The sequence below is a fragment of the Trachemys scripta genome, chromosome 10, assembly GCF_013100865.1.
Source record: "Trachemys scripta elegans isolate TJP31775 chromosome 10, CAS_Tse_1.0, whole genome shotgun sequence".
In the NCBI taxonomy this organism is placed as follows: Eukaryota; Metazoa; Chordata; order Testudines; family Emydidae; genus Trachemys; species Trachemys scripta.
Window position 1 is genome coordinate 8,045,408 of NC_048307.1, and position 19,855 is coordinate 8,065,262.

The 19,855-nt window shown below is 46.0% G+C and overlaps 1 protein-coding gene across 2 annotated transcripts in view; it reads right to left on the reverse strand.

The window, feature by feature from the left end:
* USP22 (ubiquitin specific peptidase 22) overlaps nucleotides 1–19,855 on the reverse strand; it is a 193,723-nt gene that overhangs the window by 173,737 nt on the left and 131 nt on the right. For both annotated transcript variants that reach the window (XM_034784873.1, XM_034784872.1), the window contains exon 2: nucleotides 19,649–19,855. In XM_034784873.1, the coding sequence (XP_034640764.1) occupies nucleotides 19,649–19,774 (126 nt within the window). In that variant the 5' untranslated portion in view covers nucleotides 19,775–19,855. The remainder of the gene's footprint in view (nucleotides 1–19,648) is intronic.

A 19,855-nucleotide genomic window follows, 5' to 3' on the forward strand; every position in this document is an offset into this window, starting at 1 on the left:
GCCGGCCCGCGGCGCTGGGAGCCGGGCTGGGGTCGGGGAGCCGGGAGCCGGCCCGCGGCGCTGGGAGCCGGGCCAGGGTCGGGGAGCTGGGAGCCGGGAGCCGGCCCGCGGTCGGGGAGCCGGGCCGGGGTCGGGGAGCTGGGAGCCGGGGATGGTCGGCCAGGGCCCGAGCCGACCCAGGCTGGAGCCGCCGGGGGCCAGCCTGGGCCGCGCCTCCTCCCCCCCCACCCCCCTTACCTGCTTCAGGCTTCAAGCAGGGGAGGGGGCGGAGACTTTGGGAGGGGGCGGAGTTGGGGCGGGGGGCGGGGGCGGGGTTGGGGGCAGGGCCCCCGGGAGTGTCCTCCATTAGGAGGCACAAAATATGGTAACCCTAGAGAATCCACCAGCAAGTGACTCATGCCCCATACAACAGAGGAAGGCTAAAAAAGCCAGCAACTCTGCCAGTGTGACCCAGAGGAAAATTCATTCTGAGCATGTCAGCAAGACCCGCCAGACGCACCTGGGAAAGAATTCTCTGTAGTAACTCGGAGCCCTCCCCATATACTCTCCCAGCTCTGGCTGTTAGGGATTTTTGCTACTAGCAATCTCATCATACCATCCTCTCCATAAAACTTATTGAGAGCAGTCTTGAAACCCCAGTTAGGTTTTTTACCCCACTGCTCCCTTTGCAAGGCTATTCCAGAACTTCACTCCTTAGAGGATTAGCAATCTTAGACTAATTTCAAGCCTAAACTTGTTGATGGCCAGTTTAAGTTAAGTTAGTCCTTAATTTAAATAACTCTTCTCCCTCCCTGGCATTTAGAGAGAGTAATCATATCTCCTGTCAGCCTTCATTTGGTTAGGCTAAACAAGCCAAGCTCAGCTCCTTGAGTCGCCCCTATTTTGATGCACATTAGTGACTTCCTTACCAGCCAAATGTTGTCTGTCTCTTACAGACACAGACACACACACACACAAAGGAACAGCATAGCCTCTTAGAACAGAGGCTGTAAAGCCCTGATCCGAACTCTGAAAAGCCACAGCCAAATCCAGGAGTCACTGTGCTGATGCTGCAGAAATGTCAGTTGGGAATGTCAAAAAGGATTATCATCCATCTACACAGTGCCACAGATGCACTTGGTGCTTTACGGACAGATCCCTGCCCTGAGGCATTTACAATCTAAAGTTAGACATACATAGCAAGTGATGCAAGGAATAAAAGGAAGAGATATGGGAGGACATGAGTTGCAAGTTAGAGATCATAAGATGTGCCTAGTTTTACGTACAAATCTCACTGGCTCCTTTATCTTTCTTAGTTTGTTCTATTCAAGGTTGGAGAGCGTGTCCAAGATGGAGGTCAGCAATGAAAGCTACCAAAGAGCAAGTGTTGAGGATTATTTGAACAAGAGAGTTCCTTTCTAGGACTAGTTCTACTAAGAGATTGGATACAAAATTGAAAGCACACTGTTCATATTCTACATGAAGTTTGGAGATATAGGTACTAAGCAGAGCTTTGGATCAGAAAATATGGGCAACTTTTAAAACCAGACACATGGCAACAAAAGAACAGAACTTCTTGGTGTAAAAAGGAACTTTTTGGATCAGGGGCTGCCACTGTAACAGCCATGAGCAAAAGCATTTCTCCCCGCCTACATCTGCACCTCTACGATCAGTACAACAGTCTTTCAGATACAGAACTTGATACACTTACCCCATGCCTGTGTTACTTCAAGGTGACCATATTACAGTACTCCAGGGGTTCCCAAACTGTGGCACATGAGCTTGTTCAGCATCCCTCTGAAGCAGCCATTTTGTGCTTAAGAATCTCAGCTTTCATTTACAAAATGAAGTTGTTATGGTTATTTAGGTCTACGTTAGAAACTTTTACTGGCAATTTTGGTTAGAGTTGTGAGGGGTTGGTTTTTTTCCCCCCCGACGCGGGACACTTCTGTTCTGGTAAAAACCCTAGCATAGGCACAGTTCTACCTACATACTGATCCATACTGCGTCAGACCAGTGGTCCACCAAACCTAACTATCCTGTCTCCTGACAGTGGCCAGTGCCAAACAGAATGAACAGAACAGGGCAATTATTAAGTAGTCCATTCCCTGCTGTGCCATCTGAGGTTTAGGGACACCCAGAGCATAAGGTTGTGCCCCTGACTATCTTGGCTAACAGCCATTTATGGGTCTATCCTCCATGAACTTATCCAATTCTTTTTTCAACTCAGTTATACTTTTGGCCTTCACAACATCCCATGAGAATGAGTTCCACAGGTTGTGTGAAGTAGTACTTCTGTATGTTTTAAACCATCTGCCTATTAATTTCACTGGGTGACCCCTGGTTCTTGTGTTACATGAAGGCATAAATAACATATCTTTATTCACTTTCCCCCACACCATTCATGATTTTATAGACCTCTAATCATATTCCCCACCTTAGTTGTCTTTTTTCAAGCTGAACAATCCCAGACTTATTAATCTCCCCTTGTACGTAAGCTCTTCCATACTCCCAATCATTTTTGTTGCCCCTTTTCTGTCTTTTTTCCCAATTCTAATACATCTTCTTTGAGATGGAATGACCACAACTGCTCGGGTATAGTTTATTTCACTCATCAAACTGGTATAAGCTATATTGGCAAAAACACTTATGCCAGTGTAAGTATTGGGTACTTAGGAAGATTTGCCAGGATAGCCATATCAGCAAAACTTTTCTAGCGTAGACCTGGCTTAGGAAGACCTCAAAACTGTGAAGTCAATGCGATGCTGTTCCTTCTCCAGTCTCCAAAAAGCCCCAAACAGCTCTGAAATGCAAACTGCTTCATTCATCTTGATGGGTTATAAAACTGTTTCCAAAACATCTGAGCCCCATCAAGGGGAAGACAAGCCCGAGGTACTCAGCAAAGCCCATGGGCTTATTCAAACCCCACAGAAGGGGGGAGGAGTCGCCGAGCTCAGGACACCCAGAGAGCAATGTCATTTGGAACATATGCACCGCACCGTCTACTGGGGACGGTACTTGAGCAACTTGCATGGGCAGAGCTGGAAAGAGAACCTTCACTGTATCTCCCCTCATCGTACTCCCCACTTCAAGCCCTGTCTTCAACAGAGTTGCATTTTCTCATCAGAAAGACTATATGGATTTACCTGGTGGTGGGGGGGGAGCGGATTCACTTTCTTTTTTCTATGCCACCGTATGGCAGGGCCAGCTTGCTCCTGCCCATTCAAGCCCATAAATGGCTGAGACCTTTTGCTAGTGAAAACCCCCCTGCAGTTTATTTACAATATAGTTCGCACCACCCTTACACACTATACAGCCTTACACCTACAGTTCTAAGTAGTCCTCAGCTCCTGAAACAAGCAGGACAGATCTCTCTTTCTTCTGCTTCCTCCTTCTCACTTCCTGTGCCTTTTGTATCCTCTCCCTAATGGCCTCCTAGTTCTCCTCAGCCCACCAATTAGGTACAGCTCTTCTTACTGAGGTCTACTCTAGAATAATCAAAGTTACAGTGACCAGAGTGCTGACTCAGCTACTGTTGCCAGTACTCTGTCACACACCTGAAGAGGGCTTTATACTACCTGTATGTAGTTGAGTGTTTACAGGAGGCTGAAGTTTTGCTGATTCCATGATTTCTATTCTTTAACATGTAATTGTTTTTGAAATTTTATGTTTTTACATTTACATGGATGGCAGATCAGCTCAATAGGTCTCCTTGAGAGCTGCAACATTCAACACCAGGCTAGATGATATACACAAAAAGAAGATATACAATTCAAATACACAAAACAACATTAAAATAAATCAACTCCATGATCTTTATTTCCCAATGGAGATCATGACTCACTGCTTAAAAGCGATCCGTATATATTCTGGAGAGCTAGGTTGGGTGCACAAAGTTTCAGAGTGCAAATGCGACATAGTGTACTAGACTAGCATGCAATTAGGAGCCAAGAACTCCTAGTCCTCTTCCCAGCTCCGGCACCAAGTCTCTGTGTGGTATTCAGCAAGTCAGTGCGCCATACTGAGTATGAGATGAAGTTACTTATGTCACAGGTTTATCAAGATTCATTGGTGTCATCAAAATTGATCACAGTACATCATCATGATTATTATTTGCATTAGCCCTAATGCCTACACTAGCATATCTGTATTTCTTTGAAGGGGTGGGGGTGAAGAGCAAATGTCTGACTTACTACTGTAAGTGTTATCTTTTGCCAGTTTCACCTTGCCCATCACCTGTTTTTCAATACCACAACAAGCCACAGTATTAAGCCATTCTAGCACTACAAAGTATGTGCCACATTTCGAATACCATAGACCGTCAAGGAAATATTTCCCAGAGATGTGCTGACATCACCAATGATGCTACACAAAAGGAGGTAGACAAGAAGAGTCATGTTAATTTCAAGCTCCATTAAACACAGGGAAGGTGGGAGGGGAAGAAATCAATCTCTGCCAAGTGGGAAAAGAACTGAGAAGCTGGGTAAGGAAAGAAGCTTTAAAAAAAAATTTTTTAAAAGAGGATATTATTAATAATGGAAAGGTTAAAAAAAATCTAGGTGGTAGACAATTTTTTGTTTGTTTTTGCAATCTGTTGTACTTCCTTCTTTGCCTTTCTACATAGAGAGAGGCTGGATATTTCCCATATAGCATACAGTAAAGAATGTGTCACACCAGACTGCCTGATAGACAGTTACTCACTGATAAGTCAAATCTAAGGTTCCCCGGCACCAAAGTACACTTTGTCTGTGCTATTAAACAAACAGGTCTCTGGGTTGGATAAGGCACAATCTGTACTTTAAACCAATCAGAATGCAGATCTACTGTCCAATGAACAGCTGTACACAGCATCAATACTTGGTTGTAGAACTAAACTGATGTCACAGAATTGATGCCTTCACCTCATTTTCCATAAATATCATTTACAATTTATAAAATTGGAAGTTGATTATTCTGTAACATTCTATTCCATTTCTGTAAATATTACGGGTGTCTCACAAGGTGGGCTGGCCCTTTAAGGGTACCTCTACATGGTGTTTTCAAACCCACAGCAGTGAGTCTCAGAGTTCGGGTCTATAGACCCACGCTCACACTATGGCACTAAAAACAGCTGTGTACATTCAAGCCCGTTTTTAGTACCATAACACGAGCCTGAATCTGTAGACTCGGGCTCTGAGACTCAGTACCCTGGATTTTAAAACAGTGTAGACATATTGGGAGAGTATGTCTACACTATAACTGAAAACCCGTGGCTGGCCTGTGTCAGCTGCGTCAGGCTAAGGGGATATTTAATTTCAGTGATGTTGGGGCTTGGGATGGAGTTGCGCTCTGGGACCCTACCCCCTTGCAGAGTCCTAGAGCCTGGGCTCCACCCTGAGCCCAAACATCTAGAAACACAATTAAATAGCTCCATAGCCTGAGCCCCACAAGTCCAAGTCAGCTGAAAGGCCAGCCACGGGTGTTTAACTACAGTGCAGATATACCCTAAGAGTCTTACAGCTCAGTCTCACCTGTGCCAGGTGCAGCCTGCCTCCCAGGTGAAGGGAATGAGTCCAGGGGTCATGTGATGGTAACATGTGGCTCAGAACCAGAACTGCTGGAGAATATCAGAGCAGCCTGAGCACAAAGAGAGACTTTCCTTAGCTCCCAGGCAGAGAGCCTGGAGAGAACAGATACCAGCTAAGGCAGCTCAAGTGTGGGGAGCAAGTTTGCTTCAGAACGGAGAAAACTAAGATAACTGCACATAGGCTGGGAGGAAGTTAGTCTTTCCTTTTGAACTTGTTAATAAACCAGACACCAAGGAAGGGTACTATCTGACATACAAGAGCCCATGTGAAGTTACTAGGGAGCCCAAGAGGGAGAAGCTGAGGCACCAGGCAGACCTGAAGTCAAGGCAGCTAAATCCTTGCTACAATGGGCCAAGTTAATCTGATGTGACTTCACTGACCTCAGAGAAATTACGCCAAAGATGGATAGAACCACCAACTCTAGTTAAAGAGAATCTCAAATCTTGGAAGCTTCACTTACAAACGTATTCATTGTTACATCTGTGAAGCACACATTTTTATCCAGAATCTTTCTTACAGTGACATATAAAGGGAAGGCAGTCTGATTCGCAGTTTGGATAAGAAACTTCATGAAATCTGCACAGCTGCATACAATGCACTGAATAAGAGGCATGGGCACTGAAATATTCGTGTTATATAACTGTGAATTATGGTTTTTTAATTTGTAATTTGAGGGTAGAACGGATGGTGCTGATGTCTATTAAAGCAATCTGCACTGGAAAATGAATGTGCACTATTATAGGATTCATTTTCTGTGATGGGATTTCTCTCTATTGAAATGCATTGGAAGGAAATCAGACTTCAGGAAATGTTAACTGTTCCATTGTATATTTCTCTCTCCAGATTCTAATGTGGATTATCATGTTGTTATACAAGATCAGGGTACTACTATTCACATCCACAGCCCTTGAAACTATTGATAGAGACAATTTTCAGTTTTAGGGTGAACTACTTACATTTGTTATAAGTGAAATGAAATTTGTGGTAATTGGCAGGCTCCACTGTAATAAATGGTAATTTAAACCACCAAAGTATATCAATTGCTGGAGCAATGCAAGTCTGGGCTTCTGCCACCTCCACCCCACCCAGGATATGGTCTTAGGCACCAGCAACCCACCCTTTAGAGAGAGAGAGAGCGCGCGCGCGCCACATGGGACACACACTCCTATCTCCTCTCAGGGACACGCCAGAACTTGCGAGGAGAAAGGCATTTTAGGGGCACATCTTCACAGATCTCGAAGTCTCCAACTCGGACAGAATGCTTATTTCACTTCAGTTAAAATAAAAGAACGACCACTGAAGACGACACCTAGGGGATGGCAACTCAATGCATGTCAGGTAGGTTAGACATAAAAGTATGCTTTAACAAAAGGAAAGGAATTTTACATTTTAGAAATTAAGATGCCTAGAAGGGACATAAGTCAATAGGAGGATTTTAATGTTTGGGAAGATCAGCAGTATATGAAATAAAATAAATAGGCATGGTCAAGAAAAACTAAACCTACCATCCTCATCACTTTGTAGGTTTTATCCCTCTGCCCCACTCCTTCCCTGGATACGTACCTTGAGTGACTGAAAAATTAAGGTTGTTCATCTGTAACTGGAGTCTTAGAGATGGACTCTACCCATGAGTGAGTGTGAATGTGATGCATTGGCACTACAGTTCTGATGGTGGAACAATTCATTGCTGTGCCCACTGGTGCACTCACACCTTTTTTGACCCTCCACTCACAATTCTTGAATGTCAGGCTGTAGCAGGGGGCATGGTGGTCTAGCAGCATCAGTCCCATCAACCTCATAAGTAAGGCTGTGAGTCTGTCATGGAGGTCACGGATTCTGTGACTGTCTGGGACCTCTGCAGCAGCTGGTGCTGACCCAGGGGCTGCCTGCAGCAGTTTGGGTGAGTGGGAGGGTGCTCAGGGCTGGGGGGGGGGGGGCACTTACCTGGGGTGGGGAACCCCCCTGTAGCTCCTAGGCGGTGGAGGGGTCTCCGCACACTGGCGCCTGCAGACCCCGCCCCCGCAGCACCCATTGGCTGTGGTTCCCAGCCAATGGGAGCTGCGGCAGCAGGTGCTTGTGGCAGGAGCAGTGGAGGAGCCCCTATCCTGGCCCCTGCTGCCTAGGAGCTGCAGAGTCATGGAGCCGGATAGGGAGCACCGCCAACCCCCCTCCCCAGTACTAGCAGGGGTCCCAGGGCGCGCACCGCAGCCCGTCCCCATCCACTGCTTTTACTAAAAATACCTGTGACTAAAATGTAGCCTTACTCATAAGGTCACAGATTATAAATGGGACTTGAGGAGGAGAAGGTGAATGAGGAGTGTGAATGTGCAAAGTCCATCTCAAAGACCTGTAGTAACAGGCAAGTAACCTTAGTTTCTTTGAGTGGCCTCTGCACATTCCCATTCATGGGGTAGTTTGATAAACAATACGGTCACCTGAGGAAGGTGGGACGTGGAGTCCTAATTGAACAGTGACCAAAATACTGCTCTACCAAACTAAGCATCTGGTCAGGGTGCTAGGACTGTTTTGTAAATTGCGTGACTAGAACGCCAAGCAACAGATATGCAAATTTCTACAATCCGAATATGCTTGAGGCATGCCAAGGAGGCAACCTTTGCTCTTGGGGAAAGTTATCTAACCCCTAGTGGGAGAGGGACAGAGGCTGATTTGAAGCACGTGTTGATACATAATTCAATTCATATAGTTTGAAGTAATTTCCCGTCTTTTGTTATTTAATGTATATGAAATAAAAAGATTTGGTGACTTTCTACCGAAACAGAACCCAAGAGTTTAGAAAGCGAAAGTCCTTCTTACATCTAACATGTGAAGTTTTGTTTGGCCTCAGTGAGCATGGGGTCTTGGGAAAGATTATTGGCAGATTAATGGATTGAGATAGGTAACAATTACCACCTTGGAGCAGGGGAGAACCACTCTGTCACTGTGGAAAACTGAAAGATCAGCAGCCATCAGTGCTTGCAGTTTTTTTACTCTTATGGCAGATGTTATGGCTACAGTGAATAGGTGAAACAGCAAACAGGCAGAGGCTCAAAAGGAGGCTTCCTAAACTGAATAAAGTTTCATGATTGAGTTAGATCTTTGACTGGTGGATAGATGTTCACTAGACTTTCATAAGTCTCTTTACTGTGTCGAAGTCCTATTTTCAGTTACTATGCAGAAAGCTGATATGGCTGCTAAATTGACTCAGCTGAAAGATTAGAATGCTACAGGTGAAGCAAGTATTCAAGTACAGACTGGTGTGATGGGGTGGTGTGTCCCCTTGAGGATAGTGGTGCCTAGGTCAGCCCATTCCAGTCATGTGACACTGCCCCGTTAAGATTCTGGGGCAGTCTTATTTTCAAAAACCAGTGAAAGATTGGGAAAGAAAAAAACAATCCTAGGAATAAGTAGTTTTTGGGAGGAACCCCATTACTATCTCTTTAAGGGTCCGAGATCAGAAGCCTTACAAAAGGAACAGGGTATGGCAAGGTTCCCCCTTCCCCCGGACAATTGGGACATGCTTCAGGAAGGGAACTAGCATATATGCTCATCACAGGGCAGACATCAGCAGAAGGCTGGCCTGCTGAACCCTGCAGGAAAAAGATGCATCTGAAGGTGAAGCTGGCTAAGATCCTACAGCTGGCTTTAATCACAGCCCCAGCTTCAAGGAGAGCTGTAGGGGGGGGGGGGGGGGGGCAATTCCTGCTCTAACGAGCGTGCTACCTGTCTGAACCACGCTTTTAGCTCCAGGAGGAGGGCTGACGGGAACTCCTGTCTGAAGAAAGCAGCTATCCCTGGGCTGGAAACAAGAGAAGGCAGGGCCTGGGTTCCCCAACCTCCTCCCCAGACCAGGAGTGGAAATACAGGGGTCAGGAGTGGAAGAGCCAAGAATTGAGTCCCAGATGGAGGCCAAAGATTGGTGTTAGAGGACACTAGACTTTGGGTTTTCTTATTTTTGAACTTTTCTGCTAACCCTGAAAGGGGAATGGACTGGGGGGTAACTTGGCCGGAGGGCCAGACCACAGAAGCAGCTGACATTGGGGGAACCTGGATAAGGAGGTACTAGAGTGAAAATCCCTGCAACCACACATCCTGGCACGAGGGGGCACTCTGGTGATGACTGCTCACCATAACTGGAGTGGAGCTGAAGTTGGATCTATGTTATTGGACACCCAGACTTTAAACCTTTTCCACTTGAGGTGACCGCACTTGCAAGTGGATTGTTTCCTGGAATTTATCAAGACATCTTGCACTTGGTGAACAGGATCTCCTTAGATCTCAGTCATACGGCTCATATTGTCAAGTGCAATGAATGAGAGTCCACGGGATAAATCCAGCAGTTTTGTGGTCAAAAGGCAAGAGAGGGGTCTGGAAACCATTAGGGTGACCAGACAGCAAGGGTGAAAAAATAGGGGCGGGGGGGAGAAATAGGCACCTTTATAAGACGAGGCCCCAAAAATCGGGACATGTGGGCATCCTAGGAAATCATTGCCCCAGCATAGGCAAGACGGCAGTCAGTTACTTTGGCGTTGCCTTGCTTTAACCTTTATTACTCTTTAGATGAGAGAAAACAGGGAAAGGGCACCAAGGAGACCTATTCTCAGTCACGTATGAATATATGCAAAATGGACTGTTTTCTCCTGCTCTTGAGCACAACCCAGAGCACTTGACATTGTGCCTTGCTACAAATAGATCTATTTCAGATAACTCCAGACATCAAGTATCTCATCTGTCGCTGGCTTTAGAGACCATTTGAGCAGTTCTTTTGTCCCTATTCAGTTGATCTGCTAGGTTGTCACCTTTGCCTGCTAAATTCAGGGAAATGGGGTAAGTGTGATGGAGACCAGTCCCACAGCTTCCTTCAACAGCTGATTGGAATTCAATTATCTCTTCTTGTTCACACACACTATATACTATTGTGTTGTCCATAACACTCAGACTACCTTGTCTTGCAGGTGAGGAAGAAATGACTTGACATCCAGAAAATTTCCCTCAAGTCTACTATGTTGATATATAGCTTCTCCAAGTGGTTCCAGTGACTGAACTGCTAGAAGTCTGAAGTGGGCTGTCCACCCCGAGTTGCAAGCATCAATGATAACTGCTGATGGAGCTGGTGGATTGGATGCTTCCCTTTTAAGGACACTGTGATACTGTGTCCATCATGACGGATAGGAGCCCTTCTCTTGGGAAAATCCATTTCAAGAACTTGTCAAATAATGTTTGCTACACAATGTTGTACAGTTCTCATGTTGAGTACCTCATAGGAGGTTGCACCTGTAGCTCAGGCCACGAGGCCCCCTCAGTCTCAGGAAGAACACTGTTAGGTTGAAGTTCTCTTGATGTCTCAGCGTACTTGATATACTTTTCAGAAATTGTTCCCTTAGAAGGAAGTCTCTTCCTGCTTGCCAGTCCAGAATTGCCCAAGAGGGAATTCTTTATGTAGGAAGTAACTTTTTTCAATGTATTCTGAGTCCCAGTTCTCAACCAGGGAGCATGCAAGTCACCCTTGGACAGACTTTTTTGTGGGGATCCCTTCACAATTCAGTTATTTAAATAAGGTATGTATATCCCATGCCATTTTAGCTGCAAGGACAACACCACTAGGCACTTTGTAAATACCCATGGGGCAGCAGAAAGGCTGAAGGGAAGGACCCTGTATAACAATGGTTGCCAACTCCCCTCCGCCCCCCCATACAGAATATGAAGGCCTGATAGCTATCTGAAAATACATATCCTGTAAATCGAGAGAAGTGAACCAATCTTGGGTGGAGAGGGAGGAAATGTGAACTTTCTGAAAGAGTTTCACTTTCTTGGGTCTAAGATGGTATCGAAGCCTCCAATCTTCTTTGTAATCCAAGTACAGTAATGTAGAATAGAATCCCCTTGGAACTTCCCCTATGGCTCCTGCTTCCCAGAGTGGGCAAAGCTCTGTTCTTACGAGGTTCTCATGAGAGGGGTCTCTGAATAGGGAGGGGAAATGGCTGGTGTCAGATTGTATGGAATAAACTCTCTGTACTGTTTCTAGGATCCACTTGTTTGTGATGGTGGTACTCCAGTTGTTGTGAGAGAGAAAAATGGATCCCTAACTGCGGGGAGATAAATGGCTTAAGTCTCATGTCAAACTTATGGTCTAAGGTTTGAGCAGAAGATGAGAAGGTGGTCTGTCTGCCCTTTGCACAGAGATTCAAGCTCTTTCTCCTCTGCTGCAGCTGAGCAGGAGGTTGCTGGTGTTGATATTGACACAACAAGAGCACCAACCATCTCCTTGATGGTTGATAAATTCCTAGCAACCTACCTGTTGGTTTAGCATCCATCTTCTCTAGGATTTCATCCAGGGCCGGCTCTGGCTTTTTGGCCCGCCCCACCAGGGCTACAGCCCCTCCTGCCGCGAGGGCTCCGCTCCGGTCGGCGGGGAGAGAAGGAAGAGGACTGCCCTGCAGGGCGCTCTGGTTCTCCGCGCCACCGCCCCCTACAGGGCGGCCGGAGCAGAACAAGAACAAAAAACAAAAAAGCAGCCGTGCCACCCTAGGATTGGGCAGAATGCCGCCTCCAACAATCTGCCGCCCCAAGCACCAGCTTGCTCATCTGGTGCCTGGAGCCGACCCTGATTTCATCCATCCTTGCCCTTAAACTATCACCTTCATATTTGCTCTAGTTTCAGGAGGAAGACCAGACGCTATGCCATGCATGTCATCTTAGTGATGGCTGAAGCTTCTGTTCTTGTTGCAGTATTTGATAAATCAAATGAGGTTCTTAGCGTTCATCTACTAGTTGTCCTTCTGCTACTAAGGCCCCAGCCAGTTTCCTTTGCTCTTCAGGCAGGTCCTTAAATAAAGCCATTCTCTCCTAGAGATGATACTAATAACTAGATATTACAACCTGTTAATTTCGAAACGCTAATGTCTAGGGAGACAGAGGAGAATCTTCGCTCAGAGCGTCCACATCTTTGCCCTCTGTCAGACTGTGCAAAATGTACTTGGCCTCCTTTTGTCCTCTGAACTGCAGCAACCACCAGAGAGTTGAAAGTGGGTGTGTGGGGGAAATCCCTCATATGTAGCTGTTAAAGCTTGTCATCTCTTCTTTAAAATGGCCTGGTTAGACTTGGCTGGTTTAGAAGAGTTGTTGAAAACAGAGATCATACAGCGATCTTGCTGTTAGAAGGGAATCCCAGTCTATTAAACACCAGATTAGATATCTCCTGACATAGATAGGATCTCTCATGAAATGGTACTCAAAACAGCTTCCACTTTAAAATGAATGGTATCTTCAGAAGAGGAAGATGCTGTTGCAACTCCTACATTAGAAGACCTCTGGCCATCAGGCTCCAGATCAGTGTCCTGGTAGTCAATTGCTCCCATCAGTTCTTCCTATGAGTGCTTCTCTGGGACGAATCTTTATACCCTGGTGATGTAGACAGATCTGGGAGCACTGTATCCAGTGTATGAGGCTTCCCCCGATTCTAGGACGGGACTGAACAAACGCATCCTTACAGGGATTTATGTCCACATAACATCTAGACGGGGGACAATAAGGCTATCTGGCCAAGGGAGGAAAGTTGACAAATATGCCAGGTTCCTTATCTTCGTACCAAATAAGGCGAGGTTATTGTCTGTTTATATGAACAGTGTGTAGTATCTGTGTAGTGCTTGCTCTAGTTCCCACTCTTTACAGTGATGGGAACAGAGATTCTAAATTAACCTGTCACCATTAGATTTAATACCAGATTGTGGATCTGATCTCAGATCTGAGGCAGTAAGGAGGGGAAAGCTAGTGGCTTTGGCATTCTTAAAACAGAGAAGGGGAAAACAAACTTCCTGGTGAGCCTGTAGGAGTTCTAAGGAGACACAGTGAAAGGTCTGGGGAAATCTGAATCTGCTCCATGATTGTGTGTCTTTCCACCCTTGAAGAAGCTAGAGCAGTAAGTGGCCCTGAGGCTTCTCTTTTATTCCCTTTAACACTCTGACCATGGAATGTATAGACCCGCGTAACATCCATCTCAGATTCTAAGTGCAAATGTGAGCGATGTACCTGGACAAATACTGTTATAGATACCAATGGCACTGTGTCAGAACCAACACCCAGAGCTATTTTTCTTGTAACGTTAGGGGAATGACCCTTCTTTAAGTATTTGCCCTGTGGCTTACCCTTGGAACCTAAGCCAAAGGTTATCTTTGGAAATGACCTCAAGGGATCTGACAGAAACCCAGAACTGTGCTTGGACTTGCTAATAGGAGCAGTATTTTGTACCATACTCTTACCTGGAATGGGACGAGTCTGATCCCAAAGGATGTTCCCATTAGGATTGGATCTGCTAACAGAGGCAGACACCTGTAGGGGTCCATTGTATCTGGAACTAGGATCTGATGGCTCAGGAAACCTCAGTACCAGAGGTTTTGCATTCACTCCAGGAACAGAGGATGGAAATTTTAGAGAGATCTTGTATTTTTTATTCCTTGAGGAGCAAGGGTCCAATCCAAGCCTCAGTCTGACTCATGGATCCACTGGTTACAGAACTGGAGCTTTGGCCTCCTGAAGTAGTAAGACTTGGAGCCAATTCTGATGCTCGTCGTGAGCTCTTGGGGAGAAAGTGCCACATTCTCTCCTTTGCAGTACATAGTGAGTCCTTTCCCAAAGCAAGCTAAACACTCATATGGGCATCCAATCCAGGAAATATAGCAGGACAATAGACCTACCTTGAATCCTGGCCTCTTTGCCTTTGTATCAGCCATAGCATCTGTAAACCTGTACTGAGATGCAACCTTGGGGGGGGGGGGGGGGAAGAGAAGAAAGGAAGGAACTGCAGAGGAACCAGTCAGTAGGAGCAGCCAAAGAAGGGACTGCTACACTGGGATGAGGGGGGTAAAATGGGGCCCAGCTGGCACCACTCCCCCCAGAATTCAGAACTGTACAGGGACACTCTCACTCTGGAGGCACTACGACCTGCCCTACCTCCACCATGCAGCCTTGGGTGGAAACCTGCAGAGAGGAAGCCAACCCCAGATACTCCAGCCAGCAGGAGCAGTCAAACCAGAGACTTTTAGACATTCAGAGAGCTTTCTACAGTTGACTGGACTTTTTCTGCCCAGCACTGATTGCTCCAATCTTCCCCTTCCCTGTCTCTTCATTCCATACCTACCCTGTCCTCCTCACATACATTCCAATCTCTCTCCAGCTAGTTTATCCCTTAAGTAAACTTACCCCCTCAAAATCATGGCACTCACATAATGTTTGTGTTCATCAAGTTGTTCACTATGTTATACCTAAGGCTACGATTTTGTCATGGAGGTCGCAGAAGTCAGAGAATCCGTGACTTCCAAAGACCTTCATAACTTCAGCCCCGGCAGCTGGGAGCTGCAGGGTCCCACCGCCTCCCACAGTGACAGGGAGCTGTGAGTTACCCCCGCTGTCTGAGGCAGTGGGCCCCCAAGCGCCAAGCCACCATAGGCAGCGGGGGTACCCCATAGCTCCCTGGCTGCCACAGCGAGGCAGGGTACCACCCCACAGATCTGAGCCCCCTTGGGTGGTGGGGGCCCTTGCGCACCCAGACACCATGCAGCTGCCCAGCCCCTTCCCATTTTATCATGGATATTTTTAGTAAAAGTCAGGGACAGGCCACAGGCTTCCATGAATTTTTCTTTATTGCCCGTGACCTGTCCCTGACTTTTACTAAAAACATCCATGACAAAATCTTAGCCTTAGTTATACTCCTTCCCCCACACTGAGTCTATGTCCATCTAGATTGTAAGTTCTTCCATTTACTACTCTGTTTGTACAATGCCTAACACAATGATGCGCCATTCTTGGTTGGCCCCTAAGAACTACTGTAATTAAAAAAAACGTTTATTCGTGTTTAAGAAAATTAAATAGAATTTCTTACAATAATCCTAAAACTTCTGTGGAGCGGAGTCTTCAGAGAGGTTCCTGGTCCATCTGCTGCTGCATCTGGAAAGAACTGAGGTGGCTAGAACACCCACTCCCATAGCGCCTCTCTCTCAAGGTGTTCAGGAACAGTGAAATGAGGAGCAGTGCGCGTGCTACTCAACACTCCATCATCAGAACTACATTGCTGGAGCATGCCATGAGTTGGAATGTGCAGAGGCCACTCAAAGAACAAGGATTTAATAGAAACGGAGTTGAATTGTGAACTGAAGTATCTACTACTGAGAAGTTACAGCTTTTATCTGCCAGTACATGCACAATAATTGGTTCATTCCCTAACCATAACCTTAGAGAGAAAAAAAGTCACTGCAGTCTTAAATACACAGGAGTTAATACTCTGGGAGAGATTAAAGAGAAATTATCTGGATTAGAGATACAGGGCCTGGAAACCTTTCCCAGGTGGGAGGTATGTGTCAACAGTACCTGGCCCCTGACTGCCAGTTATGCTTTGATTGATCGGCATAAGTGTGAAACAATCATGCAGTAGAGTACAAATAGGACCCTACGTACAACATGACTGTGGCCAAGCAAACACCTACAAGCTTCATTTTTATTATATAGTATTTGCCTAAAGAATAGGGGTAGTCCACACCAAGCCTTGCAGGATGGGGCCAGCGGGGGGGTGGGCGGGGCGGGGGGGGGGGGGAGGGAGAGAAGGACGTTTACCTGCAAGGTCCAGCAGTCCTGCCCAACCAGAGCCGGGGGTCAGCTGTTCCTTGAGTTCGGAAGGCCCCTACTTAGCACACTAACTGCTCAAACCACAAACTCCAAGCATATGATTATGATAAACTGACTGGTTTGCCTCCCCCATAGACACGGAATTTAAAGCTCCAAGAAACATTAGTGACGTTTAAACTTATGTTTCATCATTTAGGCATTTCACTTTTATGTATTTGAGACTGAACAAAAAATGGATTAGTCTGTTCACATTTGTTTCTAATCAGTTATTTTGTTTTTCATCCACTAACAAAGTTAGATTTGGGGAACAGATAACAGATCATGTCCTTTTAAAGGACCTATGTAGAGTCCCATTTAATTGTAAATATGACCATTTTCAGGTCTAAATATATTGGGTGAAAATCAAGGCCCCACTGACTTCAACAGGGCCAGGATTTCACCCACTATTCCTGTGAGTGAAAAGTCACTTGGCCACATAGTTGTTTATGAACTACCTGACAATGGTTTGACAGAAGCTTGTATGCCTTTCAGCAGAAACTAATCTGCCGTTTTTTCATCCACAGAACCCTAGCTCAAGTCTGATTTTCAAGTCATCTTAAATTACTACTGGACAGTAATCATCATACCCCGTTTTAGTCAAGAATTACCAATGCAGATGTCCAGGACCCAAGCATATACAAACACAGAATCCTCTCTCATTCCTCATTAAGATCCTGCTTGAAGACAAGTGTAAAGATTTAGTTCACATGTTCAATCACACTCACCACAGCTTCACAAAGACATTTTTCTTTGGATTTTCTCCCCACCTTTTATTTGCATTCTTCAAAACCTTGACAGCCAGGTCTGCTCTCCAATGGAGTTTTGCCACCAGCATAGCTAAACTAATGCATTTGCACCATTGCTAACCCCTAACTCAGAAATGATACACTGGTGTAAACTGTGATTTGCACCAATTCATCTGCCCCAGAGTAATCTTACACCAATGTACCCCGTCTATGCTAGTGGTTTGCACTGGTGCAAATGCATCAGTTAGTTATGCTAGCGGCTAAAAAACCCAGTGTAGACAAAAGCCACAAAAATATTTGAGGAGTCTGTACATAAGGCACCCTACACCAAGACTGATCAGTTATAACTGTATGTACTATAGCCATTGCTTGTTTCTGATTAAAAACATAACCAGGAAATATACTCAGATTCTTTAGAAAGCTACCTCTAAAATTCTAGCTGTTCTACTTAATATTCTGTAAACGTAGACTGTATTGGATTAAGAGTTTAAGACCATATAAGCATATTTGTAAAAAAAAGAAGAGTAAAGACTGGAAACATGGCAAAAGGCAAACAGTGCTGAAATGGTCTTTAAAAACATAATGCAGCACGCAGTATAAGTAACCTAGTAAAGCAGCAGACATGGACAGTTTCTGCCCCCTATAGTTTCTCCAGCTATCTGGATTTTTAGGACTCAACACTCAAAAAGTAAAGATAGTGTCCGAGAAATCTAAAGAATGACTGACTGATGCTCACTCACTGGATAACCAACTGTGCAAGACAGTTTTCACAGTAGGTTCTTATGACCAAGAGAGGGTTTATTCAATGAATCTTCATATTAATATAAAACTTGACTGTAATTTTGCATGATTTCTACAGCAATAAACAAATAAGATTTTCTACCTCACATTTGCCTTTTGTCTTTCACGGTATACTAGACATAACCAATCATCATGAATGTATGTTTTCATTTAAGCCATTATACCCATATAACAAGTCATGTTTTGGCCTATTTTCCTCCCTTTAACACAAAATTATTATGGGGTACGAAAAAGTTTGTTACTGAAGCATTAGGGTATATTCAATGACAAGAGGAGCATAAATATTCAAATATGCCTGTAGCTAGATTTAATACTGCTTGAACATTAGATGACTAAATAGTTTTACTAAATATATGTGTGGTTAAGTGTCCCATTTGCTGTCCCTTTTGAAAAAAACATCTTATAAGCTGGACAGGACTCAAGTTGCACAGTCCTTTTATAAGCCTTTTTTAATATATCTAATTTCTGAATGTTGTCTTTCATTCTATAACTATCTCTATTTTTATGAGTGATTTGAATAATCGAATGAAAAGATCACAAGACAGGTAATTGATTGCTTCAATAGTAGGCCCTATCCTTGCTGCCTTGAAGAACAAGCTTTACTCCTTGAGTTGCTGTTGCAGTCTCCTTTTCAGTCATTAAAGTGATCTCTGAAAGAAATCTGCAAAGTCACTTTGAAGTAAGAACTAGTTTACTCTGAGGAAGAGAATTTATGAACAGTTAACAGATCAATCTTCCAGAAACAGATCTATGTACATGACCAATTTTTAAAATATCAGTTAAGTAGTCATTGATTTGTTTTACACAAATGTTCCCGCCATCAGTCTTCTCCAATATATTCATTATGGTATTTGTGCAGTACATTCTCTATTCATGTGCAAGAGCAAAGTACCATCACTCTTGCTGTATATCAAATACTGATTCAATCCTTTCTATCCCCCCCCCCCAACCACTTTTCGCCCTCACACCAAACTAGGACTCTCCTTCTGATTCCGTTATCAGTGGATGCATTAGACCATAAAAAAGTCATTCCACAGACATAGAAATCTGCAGACGTATTTCCAGTCATTGTGTCTTTAAGCCTTTTCTAAGTACACGTTACGTGCAAGCGTGATTTTGCAAGCTCCTCTCTCCTTTCCCACTGCTCCATAAATTAGATGCAGGACAAGCCTCAGTCTCTGTATCCCATGCTTCCCAAACGCTGGACTCTGTCTGCTTAAGTGCCCATGCAGTAGCTACATTTAATAATTTACCAGTGGGTGACACATTGAATTAAAGAGCCACTTCTCCCTTTCGGCTTCCTTATCCCAGCCTGTCATTTACGGTACAAGACCCTGATCGGAAGCAGCCTATTCACTGCAGGAGGCTGCCTCCCAGTGCCCAGAGCTCGGCTGCAGGCCGGCCATGCCCATCTGCCCTGGGAGCGCTCCCTCCCCCGCAGACAAGCAATGCAGTTGCCTGATTCCGGGAAACCCTCACTCCCCCCGGCACCTGGGAGGAGGCGGCGGCGGCGCTCGGCCCAGCCTCCCACCCCTGGATAGGAGAGGAAAGCCCTTGCGGCAGCCTCCCCTCCCAGCCCAGCCCCTCCGCCCGGGGCAGGTGGTTGAGGGGATCCCCTGCTTCCCCTTCCGTGCTCAGTGGGGGGCTGAACGGCGCGTCCCCCTGCCCGCAAGACCCCGACTATCCCTTCGCCCCCTCGCCCCGCGGCGGGGCAGCCCCCTCCCCGCTACAGGAGGCCGGAGACACCCCCCCTCCCGCCGCATGGGAGAGCAAAAGGCGGGCCCCTGGGGTGGAGCCGCCCCCCCCGGGATCGGGGCCCGGGCCCCGCTGGGTTGGGCGGAGCGGGGTGTGGCCCCGGGCTGAGGCGGAGGGACGCGCGCCGCTCCCCCCCAGCCCCGGTACCTTGCGCTTCCTGGTCTCGGCCGAGCCGCTCCACACGAAGCACTGGTAGATCGCCCGCAGGTTCTGCTTCCAGTTCTCCACCTTGAAGCCGGTCACATGGCAGCACCCGGCGGCCGGCGGACTCATGTCCGACCCCCCCTCATCAATCCGCCCGCAGACGGGCCGGGCCGGCGGGCAGCGAGCCGGCCCCTTCCCCCTCGCAGCCGC